Source organism: Leptonychotes weddellii, chromosome 9, assembly GCF_054177405.1.
Source record: "Leptonychotes weddellii isolate Sample4059 chromosome 9, ASM5417740v2, whole genome shotgun sequence".
NCBI lineage: Eukaryota > Metazoa > Chordata > Mammalia > Carnivora > Phocidae > Leptonychotes > Leptonychotes weddellii.
The window spans coordinates 76,286,579-76,302,136 of NC_138377.1; the positions used below are offsets into that span (position 1 = coordinate 76,286,579).

The 15,558-nt window shown below is 48.1% G+C and overlaps 1 protein-coding gene across 8 annotated transcripts in view; it reads right to left on the minus strand.

Annotated features, from left to right (window-relative positions):
• FRMD5 (FERM domain containing 5) overlaps positions 1 to 15,558 on the minus strand; it is a 238,294-nt gene that overhangs the window by 23,255 nt on the left and 199,481 nt on the right. For all 8 annotated transcript variants that reach the window (XM_081829527.1, XM_031029196.2, XM_081829528.1 and 5 more), the window contains 3 exons: positions 9,269 to 9,366; positions 6,989 to 7,112; positions 3,650 to 3,737 (listed from right to left, as the gene is read on the minus strand). In XM_081829527.1, coding sequence (XP_081685653.1) covers positions 3,650 to 3,737; positions 6,989 to 7,112; positions 9,269 to 9,366 — 310 coding nt within the window. The remainder of the gene's footprint in view (positions 1 to 3,649; positions 3,738 to 6,988; positions 7,113 to 9,268; positions 9,367 to 15,558) is intronic.

Below are 15,558 nucleotides of genomic sequence, written 5' to 3' on the forward strand. Positions count from 1 at the left end.
TCTAACCTAGATCTTCTGAAATCAATTTTCTCCTGTGCAGAACAGACATAAAGCCACTTGGTGAACTTGCATTAAATTTTTCTGATGATTTCAGTGGTGTCATCGTTCTATCAGAATTGGTAGTGAGTCCTTCTTTGTTCCTAAATACAGGCCATCTCCCCAGAAGAAAGACTATGAATGGTAACTGAAAAAGCACAGCATGGAGACTCAGGCATGTTCAGGTTTGAGTCCCTTACCAGTAACTCTGGACATGTTAGTTGGTCTCTCAGAGGCTCAGTGTTTTTGTTTTTAAGATTTTATTTATTTTAGAGAGAGATAGAGCTTGAGAGAGATCACAAGCAGAGGGAGGGGGGAAGTGGGTAGAGGGAGAAGCAGACTCCCTGCTGAGCGGGGTAAGAAAACTGGGATCATGACCTGAGCCGAAGGTAGATGCTTAACTGACTGAACCACCTAAGCACCCAGGCTCAGTGTTCTTATCTCAAAATGAGGACAAGAACATCTTCTTGGCAGTGTTGTTGTAAAGAATAAATGAGATAGTATATATAAGTGCCGGGCAGGTGCAGGCTCTCAATAAATGGAACCTTCATGACTCATCATAAGGCTGGGTGCAGGATGGGTATCTGTGATGGGTCTGACCACTCCATAAACCTCAACAGGGCAAGAAGCCACAGTCTGGGCCTACAACAGGAGATCCAGGGCAAACAACCAGTCCCAGGGCCCCCTGGAAGGACCAAGATGGTGGCTCCTGAGGTTGGAGAGGTGTCAGAGTTGGGGAATAGATGCAACACTGGGCTGCCAGTGGTTTGCTCCATTTTCCTCCTCCTGCTAGGGGCTCCCGTCAGAAGATGGGGGCTGAGGGGCGATGCAGAGAGCTCAGGATAGCTTCTGCAAGTTCAGAACCTGGGTATTATTGTAAGCCAGCCAGCTGCTGGAGCCCTCTGGCTGTCCCACCCAGAGTTGGTAGGATCTCCTCTTCCTCGTCCCAGGGCCAGACAAGGGCACTCTGGGCAGAAAGAAACCATCAGTGTGGATAAGAACAGCAGCTTCTTAATCAGTCCAGGAGAACAGAGCCCAGCTGAAGTGTTGTTCTGCTCTCATTTAATTATCAAAACGATTCCTCTTCTGTCCTCCCTAGGGCTGCATGCCCCAGATTCCCTGGGCCCAGTAATTGCCTCTCTGTTAATAGAAATCATCGGTATTTATTACACCGAGTGCTCCAGCTTGTTTCAGCTCTCCTTGTAGCAACATTAAGGCGAGTGCTTGGTAGCATATCACCAAAGTAACCCTACTTAATGACAAGAGTAAAGGCTCCTGAACTGTTCTTGCTCAGGAGGGCTAAGGAAACTATGATCTGGAGCCCAGTGAGACGAGCTGAGGGGCCACGTGTGGGGTCTGCAGCAGGGCCCTGACTCTGGGGGAGCAGGAAGTACAGAGCCTGGGAACGAGGGGCTGGAAGCCCAGTAAGATGACCGCTCCCACCTTCTCCCTAGAGGGAGTCTCCTGTTCCTTATAGATACCTAACAATGGGAAGTGACTTGAGTTCAAATTCTTGGTCTCCTACTCAGGGCCTTGTACGCTGTGGCCTCTTCTCACCTATAAAACAGGAAGAGTAAAATCCACCTCCCAGGGCTGGCATGAGGATTAAATGAGAAAATAATGCAAAAGGATTCCAGTGGGCCTGCCATGGGAGGCACGCCACAAATGTGTCTTCCCTCCTTCCTTCAAGGAATTGATGCTGTGGGGATGAAATGATGAGGGATTGGGCCTCACATAGTGCCTGTTATTAATAGGGGTTCCTTCCTGCAGCCTCTTCAGCCTCTGTCTGATAATGGACAAACTCATCAAAGGTGGGTCTGAGCCAGGAGCCTCACAGCCCTAGGGTACATGCGGACGTGGGCTGGACACCGGGCTGGCTGCCACTGTAGCTTCCAGATGCACATAGGCAACAGTTGAGAACCCTCACCCACCTCCACTCAGTTGTGCTCAGGTTCTGTCTACTAGCTGGCTTGGAGGTGACCTGGCACCTTATGGTGAAGATCGCTATCTCTAAGCAGCTATGTGTTTTAAGGTCCTGAAGTGACTCAGCAGTTCGTGGAGCACAGTCACTGAGTACCTTCTGTGTACTTTCACACAGATGCGGAAAGCAAGACTCAGAGAAGCCTACGAAGGCCTCAGGAAGCCAGAGATCAGAGCTGCAGCCAAGGCCAGCTGACTCTGAAGCTCTCTTCAGTCCTATGCAGTTTCCCTGCGGATAGTATCTGAGCAATTCGTGGATGTATCTGTATCCGTTCATACAAGGGCATTAGCGAATTCATTTGTAAATAACCATACTTTTTTTTTTTTGTACTAACAGGCATGAATGTGTTTTCTGACAGTGCTGGCCCCCGAGAATACAAGGGTTATCTGGCAGTGGGTTGTACTGGTGGATAGGGAACTGTGTGGAGTGGGAAAGGTGACCAGGGTTTCTGAGTGCCAGAATGTTCTCAAAGTTCATATTGGAAGTTTCAGCATCAAATCCTATGCAAGAACAAATCACCATCATCTCACCAAGAGGCCAAGGGAAATGCCACTCTGCACCTACATTACTGGGTTCCTTGCTTTCTCTTTTGTTTTTTTTTTTCTTTTTTAAGATTTATTTATTTATTTGAGGAGGGGGCAGAGGGAGAGAATCTCAACAGACTCCTTGCTGAGCATGGAGCCTGACATGGGGCTCAATCCTATGACCCTGAGATCATGACCTGAGCCTCAATCAAGAGTTGGTCATTTAACTGACTGCACCACCTCGGTGCCCCTCTATTCTGTTCTTTTAATTTTTGTTGGAAACTTAACGGTGTCCCCTCATTAGGAAGAAAAAGGTCAGTGTCCTCTTGTTCCCATAGGATACTGGCCTCCCTCAGATTAGTTTGAGAATCAGCTTTACTGGTGGTACTGTTTCCAGTGATGGAAAGAGAGAGGCAAAAGCTGGGGAAACTGAGGCAGAGACCAGGAGTGTCACAGCAACCAAGATGAGGAGATGAAGTGGAGGGACACAGCCACAGGGAGAGGGGAAGAAGCCGTGTCCCCCCACTGCTCTGCATAGTGACTGTGGCTGCTTGGGCTCTTCTCCAAAATGCCAGACACATGTGAGCAATTACAGAGGTTTCCCCTGGGCAGAGCCTTCCTGGCTGCTTCCTGTCTCCCCTCCCAGGCGCGTAACGGAATTAAGTGCGACTCCACTGCAGGTGCGCGCAGTGACTTGCGCTGCTGCGGGCAATAAACCCTGCTCTTGGAAAGAAACGCGAGTACAGGTCAGGGAAGGGCAGGCAGTCCGCTGAGCGGCCTCTGATCATTCCCCGTGGGGGGCCTTCCATACTCCTCTCTTCGTTTCCACAAAATTACCCACTGCTGCCAAAGTGGGGCACCAGCTTTGGATTTGTTATTTAGATTGACTTTGCCTCGGACCCTCTGATGTTGATGTGGCACCACAAAATTATGCAGCTTGGAAGCCAGAGGCGTTTTCAAAGGGAATGACACTTTTGCTGGCCTCTGTCGCTGAAAGAGCCAGTCAGCCAGATACTGAGGGTGGCTGGCGTAGGCATGTGCTCCTTCCCTGCCTGTTGGCCTCTGGAGGAGGCAAGGTCAGTGCAGCCTCCAACCACGGGGGTCTTACCTTACACGGGTGAGGGTCCACTCCGTATGTCTCCAACGTCTGTGCTTTTCTTAAAAAGTTCAGCTCTGATGTTGCTGGTGTTTGACCACTGGAATAAAGAAAATGAGATGATTTCAGGGTTTCCTGTTCTCATAGACTCCCCTGAGGTAAACTCTCCATTAAGCAGCTTTCAGGGGGTGGCTCAGTCAGTTAAGTGTCTTGACTCTTGATTTCAGCTCAGGTCATGATCTTGTGAGATCGAGCCCTGTGTCGGGCTCCGTGCTCAGTGGGGAGTCTGCTTGAAAGATTCTCGCCCTCTGCCCCTTCCCCCACTCACTCACGCTTTCTCTTTTTCTCTAATATGTAAATATATATATATTATATATGTAAATATATATAGGTAAATATATATATTATATTTATTTAAAAGCGTTCAGGGTAAGTCTTACACTCTGGTTTTTCCATAGAGTGTGCTCCCTGCCCTGTTCAGGACCAACTTTCAGAGATCCTTTCTAGGGTCAAAAACTCAGATGTCTTCAGACTGAGGCCGACTACATGACGAATGACATGGCCTGAGTGTAGACAGGAGGGAGTGGTGGGGGCTGTGCCAAACTGGGGAGTGCTACCTCACCAAATGAGGGTAGCAGCTCCAAGACTGTAGTCAGGTGGGAATGTGGGGCCCAGCACTGCTAGATGTTAAAAGCACTGCTTTTAAAAGGGAAATCAGAGATACTGCTTTTTATGTGGTATTTCACAATTTCAAATACTAGGCAGGCAAACAAAACACACTTGTATGCTGGCTGCAGGCCATGGGTTTCTTGTCTGATCTAGACTGAAATACAAAGAAGGGGCCTATATATCTTGCTGGTGCTGCCAACACGTTTCCTTTACCCAAAGGGAACATGGGAATGGAGGATGAAGAGACAGCAGGAGACAGTGCTGAGCTCCCCAGTCTCCACAATAGCTCTGTTTGTCCACAGGTGATGACTATGAAAAGGAAACAAGCAGGAAAAGGAAGAAAGCAGCCCTAGTGCCAAGCCTGAGGAAGGGGCCTTTAGCGTCATTCCTTCCGCAGCTGCCTGTTCGCAGGTGCTTTCCTGAGCTCCACACAGAACCAGTGACAGGGTCACCTCAGGCGCCCTCAGGGTCCAGAGCCCTGGTGAAGCAGACACACTCCTAAAGATGCTGGGTTGGTTTCACTTTCGAGGAGGGGTGAGCAGTGTGTCAAGTCAACAGCAGCTCTGACGGCTGGTGGGCAGGACTGAAAGTTGCCGATTTCTAAGTTCATTCATTATTTGTCTCAAGCAATATGGGCGCAGGAAGAGGAGGCAGAGCAGGGAGGAGCAGGCCAGATTCCCCCTAGTGTCCTTCTGCAGAGACATCAATCAGCACATTTCTGTGCCAGCCTCCACGCTGCTTGCTGTAAAATCTACCAAGAGATAAAGTGCCCAGTCTGGGCCCTCCAGGAACTCACGTTAGAGCCGAGGGAGGAAATAGACACATTTTTACATAATGAAGATGAGGCCAACCTGTGCAAGCAGGCATTATGTTGACTGCAGATTTCTACAGCCACCAGCACGCCTGGGGTGCGGAGAAGGTGTTTGGGAAATGTCCGTGCTCAGGCAAAAGGCTGGGCACCAGAGGCAGCTGAGCACCACTGCCCCTTGCAGGGAGCTTCTTCAGTCCCTGTCTGCAAGCTGGAGGGTCTTGTGGGCTCCATTCATTCCAGGAGTTGGCCCAAGCCTTCAGGGCCCTCAAAGTGGGCATCATTTCGTGGGGGATCCCCTGTCTCCTACTAGGTTTCTGGATGGCTGTCCCCACTGCTCTGACATGTAAAACCCTCTGCTTTGAACGAACCCTGAACCCTCTCAAAGGTCCACGTTTATTCTGACCTTTACCACAAGGGGCCGCTATTTCCCTAACAGTGATGGGAGGAGCCGGCCTGCTCAAGAAAGGCCACACCAGCACAGGGAGAGGGCTGGGGAGCAGCTAGGATTCCACCTCTGATAGGTGTCTCCATTCCCCTGGGAGGGTGGGAGCCGGTGCAATATTAAGTTGAAGCTTAATATCAACATTAGAAATATCCCCCCCACCCCTTGGGCATTATCCTGCCCCAGGAAGGTAGTTTAAGCAAACATTTTAAAAGATTTTTAAAAATTGTAACATACTAATATGATGGCATGTTTTATTTTATAGCACTGCATTGTGTATAGCCTTTTTCTCCATAGTTTATCAGTTTGGGGTATTTGTGCTCCAGCATGCCACACAAAGAGAGTGCATACACACTACTGCTTTTTTAAAAAAAAATTTAGTGCACCTGGGTGGCTCAGTTGATTGGGTGACTGCCTTTGGCTCGGGTCATGATCCTGGGGTCCTGGGATTGAGCCCCACATTGAGCTTCCCCTGCTCTGCAGGAAGCCTGCTTCTCCCTCTCCCTCTGCCTGTCATGCCCCCTGCTTGTGCTCTCTCTCTGTCAAATAAATAAAATCTTAAAAAATATATATATATATATTTTTTAAGGATTTATTTTAGAGAGAGAGCCTTGTGAGGGGGGAGGGGCAGAGGGAGAGGGGGAGAGAAGCAGACTCCCCGCTGAGGGTGGAGCCCATTTTAATACGGGGCTTGATCTCGTGACCCTGAGATCATGACCTGAGCTGAAACCAAGAGTGGAACACTTATCCGACTGAGCCACCCAGGCTCTATTGTTGTTGTTGTTGTTTTAATCAATCTTTGTAGAAAACCCTATATATATGGGTGAAAGGATACATTAATGCTATTTTATGGAATTTGGCATATTCTGGGCAAACTAAGAATCTGAGGAAGACGAGCTTCCTGCTTCCAGCTGCTTCTCCCCTCCTTCCCTCTGTGTAGGGCTGTGGGTTGAGCAAGGCAGTACTGGAGACATAGCCCCTAAACCACATGCTCTCAGGGCACCCCCAGCGTTTATGACCCAGGCCAGCCCTGTGCAGTCCCATCCACTGACTCGGAAGCCACCTGTCAGCCTGCCACAGCCTGAAGGTAGGGGCTTGCCCATTTTTCACAGGCCTCCGCTCATCTATTTTCTCTTCTGTTGTTTCTTTTATGTTTTCCTTTTTCCTAGTCCATGCTTCCCTCTCTCTCTCCATTTATCTTAGTGAAGCAGATACCTTTCAGAGGCCATCCCTCTCTGTTTTCCTTACACTGCCCTCAAGCCTCAGCCTACACTACAGGGCTTGGGGTTGTGCTGTCAGTGGAGTACTGAAAATGGCACATCCCAGAGTTAGGAGGACTGGGTCTGCGGGAGCAGAGGATGCAGCGCAGGACTTGTGTGTTCAGGCTTTGGGGGACAGAGTGTCCTGAGCCTGAATGAGTGTCACGTACCTGAGTTCTGTCTTGTGAATCTCAGCAATTTTCCTTTCCAGCTTCTCTGAATGTTTTGGGAAAAACTGGAACTTGGAGCTGTAGCCTTCAGGGTGTTTCCCTGGGTCATAATCCCCAATCTCCGCTTGCAAAAGGAAAGCAGAGTAAAACAGTTGTGGAGACAGGTAAATCATCACTGGTAAAGCAACAAGAAATCAACACACAGAGCAAAAGCCAAAGCACACACCAAATTTATAAAGAACAATGGATCTTGAGCACAGCTGTGGGTCAGGCAGAGGGCAAGCCCCTCAGAAGCATGCCTACCTTTGTTTTTCCAGGTGTGCACTCTGGGTTGGTATCAAGCCTAAGCAGAGACACTAGAGCCAAGCCTGTGTTCTGTGGTCACCACAAGTAAATACCCAATATAAGAGCAGAAGGCTGTATCACGGTCTTTATCCAGTCAGTCTTGAGAAAAGGGACTGGGATCAATGCTCTTTGTGGTAGCACAGGAAACAGCTTGACCAGGAAGATAGAGTCTCTTGGGCCTGAGCCAGATCTAAGTTCTGAGGATTTTAGCAGGGCCACACTGATGAAGGAGCCATGACCCAAACTTAGCGCTTAACTCTCAGTCGAAATCAAATCAAATCAAATCAAGTGAATGTAATTTGAGTAAATATTCACTGAGGGCTGGCCAGGTGTCAGGCCCCTCTTGGAGAGTGGGAAGACTGGTTAAAACTGGCCACTGAGTTCAGGAGCACCAGGTCCTAAGGCTGATTTCCTAGTTTTCTGCCCGGGGCGGGGCTTTCTCCTCCACCCATTTAGAGAGCAAGAGGCCATCCCTAAAGCTGCTGGGATCTCTGATCAGTGCGCTCTGCGGAGAGTGTGCTCGGCGGAGGGTGCGCTCCGCAAAGCAAGTCACACCCCAGCCCTCCGCACAGGATGTGCTGCACAGGGAACATCATGCATATGTTAGGAGGAAGTATGTTAAAAAGTGTCAGCTGCTTTGGGGTTGTCTTTTCTCCTTCCTTAGTGAGAGCCACAACCAGGGCCCAGGGAAATCTTGAGGGAGGAGTAAATATTAAGAGGAAAATGTGCCCTCCTCACAGCTGAATATTGTACTTGTGCGCAAATCTATTCATTGTGTCCTCCAGATTACTTGGGAATTTCTATCGTTTAGTAAGAGACTAAAAGCTTTCCTGGGCCTATAGTCCAGAGTGACTTTGAGCCATGAAGTCATTTATTATGATTTTATTTAGGAAGCTCCAAGTGGAAAACATCAGTATTGGATGTCAATTATTTCTTCAAAAGAAAAAAAAAAAGAGAGAAAAATTCAATATGGTTGTCAGGGTAAATCTGATAGAAAGACTGGAATTTAAAATCTCACTTAGGACCAAGTTCTCCTTTAAAAATGAAGGGGGCCTCTTTGGGTACCTTAGAGTTGGCAGGCACCTTCTAGACTTGCTTTTTAAAAACAGGAGTCTCAGAAGTCAAAGTTGCAATGTGTGGACTTGCACATTCTTACTGCAGCTATGATATTTCTCTTAGCAGAAGAACTGTAGTTTCTTATTGGCAAGCATTTTTCAGGTTCTCTTCACAAAGTAGCTTCCTGGAGTTCACAGATTTCCAATTAAGAGTTCAGATTCTTTGATGGAAACTGTGATTTTAGTGCTGTGGTCTCGAACAGTCTGGTGACAGTTTCAGGCCTAAGGACTAAGAGAAATCTTGGAAGTGGCACTTAGGAGCCCCTGCACTTCATGGAAGGAGAAGGCATCACATACATGAAGAGTGCATACCTTTCCCGCTGTTTTGCATAAAAAAAAAAAAAAAAGCCAGTCGGCATCAGCTGGATACAGAGTCAACCCTGCCTTATTAGGATGGATGCTAGGAAATGTGTCTGTTACTTGTAAGCATTCCAACTTTGACCACTCTGAATGGAAAGATCTCCGAAAGGGACACCAGAATTCCAAGATACTTCATACCTTTGAGATTTGCATGAAAGGCTAGGAAAAAATTGTTTCAGATGACTCTCCAGAGTCTCAGTAACTCTATCAACCAAGGGTAGAGGAAACCCCAGAGAGAGTCACAATGATCTGAAGGCACTGGCAGAAAGACCTTAGGCACAGTGTAGGGTTGAGTGGTTGGAGCTTTCTGGACCTAGGGAGTCTAGGCAAAGCCCTCCCATTCAGACTCTGCTTCAAGTTAGATACTGTTTAAACCCAAGAAGTAGTCATCTGTGGTAACTGAAATAATATAATCAGTATTTAGCATGAAAAGCAAATTCATCTTGTCAAAAGTCATTACCTTGAAGGATGTAAGCTGCTAACAAGGCAGCATCTGATGTTTTACAGAGGAGGCGGCCATGGTAGAGATCCCTTTTGATCTGTAGGAAGACTAAGTACCTGGAGAGAAAACAGAGGCGGGAACTAGAAAGGATTTCTCTGATGGCTTTAAAGACATAAGGATAGAATATAAGCCTATCAAAATTCTCGTCAGGGCACTTTTTTACTACATTAAAACAAACTTAAAATGTACCACAGAACAAATGGATTTTCCATTTTCCTGAAGACTTACAAGTACTTTGCCCCAAACTGATTTGGGGTTCAATTCAAAACAACCTGTCAGTTTCCTTCAGTAGCTCAAAACAGAATTGGTGCTTCCTGGCAAAAGCACTGTGCCCCACTCCAGTGCTGGCTTTTGGAAGGAGCCAGCCCCGGCCCATTCGGTGTTGAGAAAGAAACCTGCGTCAGCAGAGAGGGGCCAACTGGGCCCCTCTCTGCCGTGGATTCTGGCCGGTGTTTCTTCCTAAGAAGCGGAACAGCGGGTGAGGGAACCAGCCCAAGGCCGAGTTCCTCCTCGGCTTACAAGACAACCTGCCCGTGTGTGGAACAGCCTTTGATTATTGGCAGAGCTCAGCTGGACCTTTCAGGATCTGAATAAGCTGTAAGAAGGGGCACCAGTGAAGGAAGCACAGCAACTTGTGGCTGGTGTTTCTTCAAACAGAGAAAGCTCTCACCTCAGATGGAAGCAGGACGGCAAGAGTAACAGCTAACAGTAGCTGATATGTAGTGAGCGCTTCCTATCTGCCAGTCCAGGTCTTATGCACTTTACATGCACTATCTCATCTAATTCTCACCTAATACTTTGAAATAGGTACTATCATCCCCCCCCCACTTTTTTTTAAAACCATACATGTTTTGTTCATTGAAGGTGCTGGGAATACAGAAGGGAACAAAACAGAATCCCCACTCTTATGGAGCTTACATTCCAGTGGGGAGAGACAGACGACAAAACAAGCTTCATGTTTTGTTCATTGAAGGTGGTAACTAATGAGTCGCTGTTGTTGGACATGAGAATATGCCCCACATGACTCATAGCATCCCTAGACCTCTTCTCAAAATTTAGATGGATCTACCAAATCTACTTATCTTCACTCTGCTTCCCACAGTAAAATGCCACATCTCAGTATGGGAGACTGGGAAGGAGGGAGGGAGGCAAAGCCCGGAAGAGGAGGGAGGGGGAGAGTGCTTTGGCAGGATGTGGAAGCAAACCTTTTGTCCTTTACTCACTGATCATTCCCTGGGTCTGAGTTCATATATCACTCCTTCTGTACCTCTCTGTGTCCACAATTCAGGGACAGCACATACCTGACTAAAGGATATATTTGAAAGGGACAACTAGGCTCTGGGCAGTGATTCTCAATGTCGCAGTGAGAACATCCCCTGGGGGGAGCACATCAGAATCTGTGTGTGTCTCCTGGGTTTGAAAAAGCCTTGCTCGAGCTTCTGATTTGCTCCCTTCCCACCCAGGGGGGACGTGCTCCTCCTGACACTGAGAACCATTGTCTTTATGAGGCATCTTTATTTATTTTTTTAAGATTTTATTTATTTGACAGAGAGAGCACAAGCAGGGAGAGTGGTAGGTAGAGGGAGAGGGAGAAGCAGGTTCCCTGCTGAGCAGGGAGCCTGACGCGGGGCTCAATCCCAGAACCCTGGGATCATGCCTTGAGCTGAAGGCAGACACTTAACTGAATGAGCCACCCCATGGGCGCCCCATGAGGCATCTTTACTGATGGGTGCATGGTGGGTGCCTCTAGTGAGCTAGAAAGGTACAGGCTTTCCACTGCTGAGTGGGGTTTCTTTAGACTTCTGGAGGTAGGATAGCTATAGGGGGTCAAGGGTAAGACCACAGGAACAGTGTCAGGCAATGGAACAGCAGTTGAAGGGAGTAGGGAAAGGGGGGGCAAGTCAATATCCTAAAAACAAAGCACAGCTTTCGAAGACAAGAAGTGAGCTCATGAAAGAATCGACCATTAGCTTCAGGGGACAGAGCTGTACTAGGGGTCCCCCTCCCTTTTCTGCCACGGTGGCTTTCATCAAGCTTCATGTTTTGTTCATTGAAGGTGGTAACTAATGAGTCGCTGTTGTTGGACATGAGAATATGCCCCACATGACTCATAGCATCCCTAGACCTCTTCTCAAGAGAACATGGCATATTCTCCCCTGCCACACATGGGCCTAAGGAAGACTATCTTGTTGCCTGAGACACCGCTACTTGGGCCACTTTGTTACAAGGTAAGAGATCAGCCTGCTGGGGCCACCCAGCCTAGCCGACTCCTGATGAGCAGGCTAGTTGGGTTACCCCATCTCAGAACCTCAGAATAGGAGTTAAAGAGCCTAATTCTCTCATACGTGAGGAAATAGAAGGCCAAACATGTAGAGCGACTTGTCTGAGGTGATACAGTGATCAGAATCAAGGAAGTCCTCCTGGCTCAGGGCCTGATGCTTTTTCTACCTCCCTGGTAATTCAGTTAGTTATTAGAGAGAGGGGTCCTAAAGGAAGTCAAGAGAGCTCTGTCATCGAAGAGAAATTCTCATTAGAATCAAACAAATCAGACCAGAATTAAGACAACAAGCTTATTCCTTAGGACACTTCTTGAGTAAACTTCGCCAATCTCTTTCTGGCCTCATCTCCATTTTTGCTTTAATGCCAGTGTTGTCCTAAATTAATGGAAGTGCAAATTGGGACTATCCAAAGGCAGAGTAAGTGAAAACCTAAAAAGACAGCCAAGGAAAACCTGTCTTTCTGTGACATGTACATCTCTCCAAGGTATTGACTCTGGCACTGTGTTTTCTGGGATCAGAGGGTGGAGATGAATCTACAGATGGCTCCAGAATTAAAGGTTCTGACCTCTGGAGAGAACTGGCATCTCCTGAAGAGCTTCTCCAAAGAGTTCTCACTTTGGCCCTGACTTTCCTTCATCAGATTCTTTGTCCCTGGCTTCCTCTATAATCCTATAATCATCTCCTTGCAGTCAGAGATGCTTTTTTTTTTTAAATTTACCTTTAATATTCTAGGGAGCCTGTACATCTTGTGCCTAGCTCACTTACTCACCCTTCCTCCCACCCATCATCCATCCATCCATCCATCCATCCATCCATCCATCCATCCATCCAGTTCTGAGCACTTACATGTGCCAAGCACTACCACGAGTGCTGGGAATACGGAAGGGAACAAAACAGAATCCCCACTCTTATGGAGCTTACATTCCAGTGGGGAGAGACAGACGACAAAACAGTAACAAAACAAAATAATAATTTACTGAATGCATGTTGTGAGCCACCCACTGTACTGTTGTTTGCTGGTTGGTTGGTTTTAACTAGGCTCCACGCCCAATGTGGGGTTCAGACTCACGACCCTGAGATCAAGAGTCACACGCCACGCTGACTGAGCCAGCCAGGCGCCCCCACACTATACAGGTTAATGCGCACCCTCACATGCAGTCCTCATGACGACTCTGGGAGGTGGCTACTGCTTTTCCTTCCTGCTTCATGGATGAGGACATGACTGATTGGAGAGACTGTTGCTTGCCTTGTCTCACAGCTAGTTAAAGGACAACCTGGAATTTGAACCCAGTTCTCTTCGATGCATTAGTCTGGGGTCGGCAAACTATGACCTGCCACCAAAGTTTCCAGTGAAATACAACATTTTATTGGAATGCAGCCATTCTCATTCATTTAGGTATCGTCTCTGGCTGCGTTCGCACTGCAAAGGCAGAACTGAGTAGTTGTGACAGAGACCATATGGTGCACAAAGTCTAAAATACTTACTCTCTGGCCTTTTATAGAAAACGCTTCTCAGGCCATCTTAGCCTAAGGTAGGCTCAAGTGGTGTTCATCGAAGGAATTTATGACCTATAAACTCCATTCATTCTCGAATATATCCCGTCATTCGATTAATACTTTTTGTGAGCGCCCCCACTCAAACGTGTCAGGCAGTTTGTTTCCTTAGAAGGAGGCGCCATTTGCACTCAGTTTGCTTCTACTATTTAACCTTGCCACAGAGTTCATACACCTGCGGTCCCTGTTAAACGCTAAATCTGGTGCCTAATCCCCGTTTTCTCTGCCTTGTCTCTAGGTCAGACAAGAAAATCTATTTATTACTTTAAAAAATGACAAAAGAGATTAATCAGGATTTGGCAACTAAATTTATCATCTGGGAAGAGTCCAAGAGATAAATTGAAGCACAGTTCTTTACTCCCTATTTCATCCCCTCCTCTCAGCCTGGCTTTATGGGAATAGCTGAGACGGCATTGGGATTTAGGACCAATATTTCTAGGAAAAAACACACTGACAGCTAAATTAGTTTGGCAGGAAGGTGGCATGGAGGGCTCTAAGCCAGGAATGAATTACAGGTATTGAGTGAGGCTGGGGCAGGTACCCACTCTCTCAAGATCAGTAGGGACGTGAATGAGGAGAAAGACTCGGCTAATTCCAAGGCCTTCACAGAATACCTCAGAGGGGGGGCACGAAGACTCCATATCAGGCCCAGGCACCCTGTGCTTCACACTCCCAACAACGCTTGGAAAATGCATTCTAGGGAAGGCAGGCTGGTGAGGTGGAGAGCAAGGGGAGAACAGTCGAGGATGCTCAGCACAGATGTGCGCGGAAGGGGGAGAAGCTCACACCCTTGTCAGTGCCTTTGAAGCCTGCTGACCTGGAGAGAGGCCTGGCCATGGCCCTCATGCTGTGCCACCAGGACTTGGATGACTGGTCACCTGGGATGGCTTTTTCTCTGAGTCCTCAAAAACTAGCTGCTTAAGTGGTAGGATTCTAGCTGGTCGGGGAAAAGGACCAAGGAGGAGTGGGGAGTCTCAGAAAAGAAGCGCCTTTAACCTCAACAAAGGAGAGAAGCCACAGCTAACTGTACCTGTGCCCTGTGCGGAGCCCTCGGGGGTCCATGGACCACGTAATCCATCTGGCAGCCTCTGCTCAGGGAAAGGCTTGCCGGGGTGGGGGGGGTGCGGAGTGTATCACGAAGTACAAGACCCTAGTGTAGGGGTCAGTTCTCCCAACAATTCCATGAGGGAGCTGTTACTCTTCCTCATTTTATAAATAAGGGATCTGAAGGTCAGACAGGTTAAATATCTTGGGTCCAAGGCCCAAGCTGAGAAGTGACAGAAATAGGATCTGAGTTTCCAGGTCTATGCTGCTTTTTGAGTAGGATAGTCTGTCCATTAGTATTATGGAGGAACATTTGATTTAGAAAATTGTATTGTTAAGAGCTCCAAAGGGCCAAGATAACCATATATTTTTGCCCTCTAATCAAATCAGAAAGCCATGTGTCTGCCGTGCTCTCACTGGCCGCTCACTGAGTTGTTAGAATCATCCCTGTCATCCTCACTGTTGGTTGCGTGAGGTGGAGACCAGGAGATCCTGAGGTGTGGTGTTAGGAGGCAAGGTGCCAGGTTCTCAAGAAAGAGGTGTTAAGTTTGCCCAGACACGTGGACAGGAGTGTGGCCTTCTGGGTCTGCCTTGGTATCACCACCTCTTTTGGCAGGGAAGCAGGTTGCGGGGAGAGGGACAGGTTCAGAGTGAGGCAAATGCTCTGAAGGTCCTGAGCAGGGCGGGCTCGTGCTCCTAAAACTACAGGATTGCTCCTGTACTTGGATGAGCAAAGTGGGAGCCACATCCACTTCCGTGTGGATGAACAGAACCTGCCATTCCCATGCCCGGTAAGGAGCATGAATGCCCTCCCTGGCCTCAGTGCTTCAAAGTTGGTGCATGTAGACCGCCCTGAGCATCCCGAAGAAACAACCTTCCTCATCCTCCCGACTGCACTGCAAGATCCCCCCCAGCCTCCACTGGGACCCACGTGAGAAGCCACTTCTCCTCTCTGTCCCACTTCTTTGCTTCCTTTGCACTACTTAGCCCTGTTTCCTGCCCTCTTACTCTCCCCATTTCCTCGTTTTCCTTCTCAGAAAAACTTTAGCTCCTTTTATCTGACATAAAGCTAGTGCCACGCTCTTCGGAACAGGAAGTGAATGTAAGTCCATATTCCTTCTTCCTCCCTTCTTCCCTCCTCTTTCCTTTCTTTGGAATTCTCCCAAGCAGTTCAGGATCTGGAAGTAGATGGCAAAGACTTACAGGACAGAGTCTCTATAACTGGCCACGGCCTCATCCCGGTCTCTGCGGTCTCCAGGGTTTTTGGGGGAGGCGGAGAGCCGGCAGAGCTCTCTCTCTCTTCCTCAGCTCTAGGGTTCCCTGGCATCATCTCTTGCTCTAGGGCCCCGCCCTCTCAGAGATAACACCAAC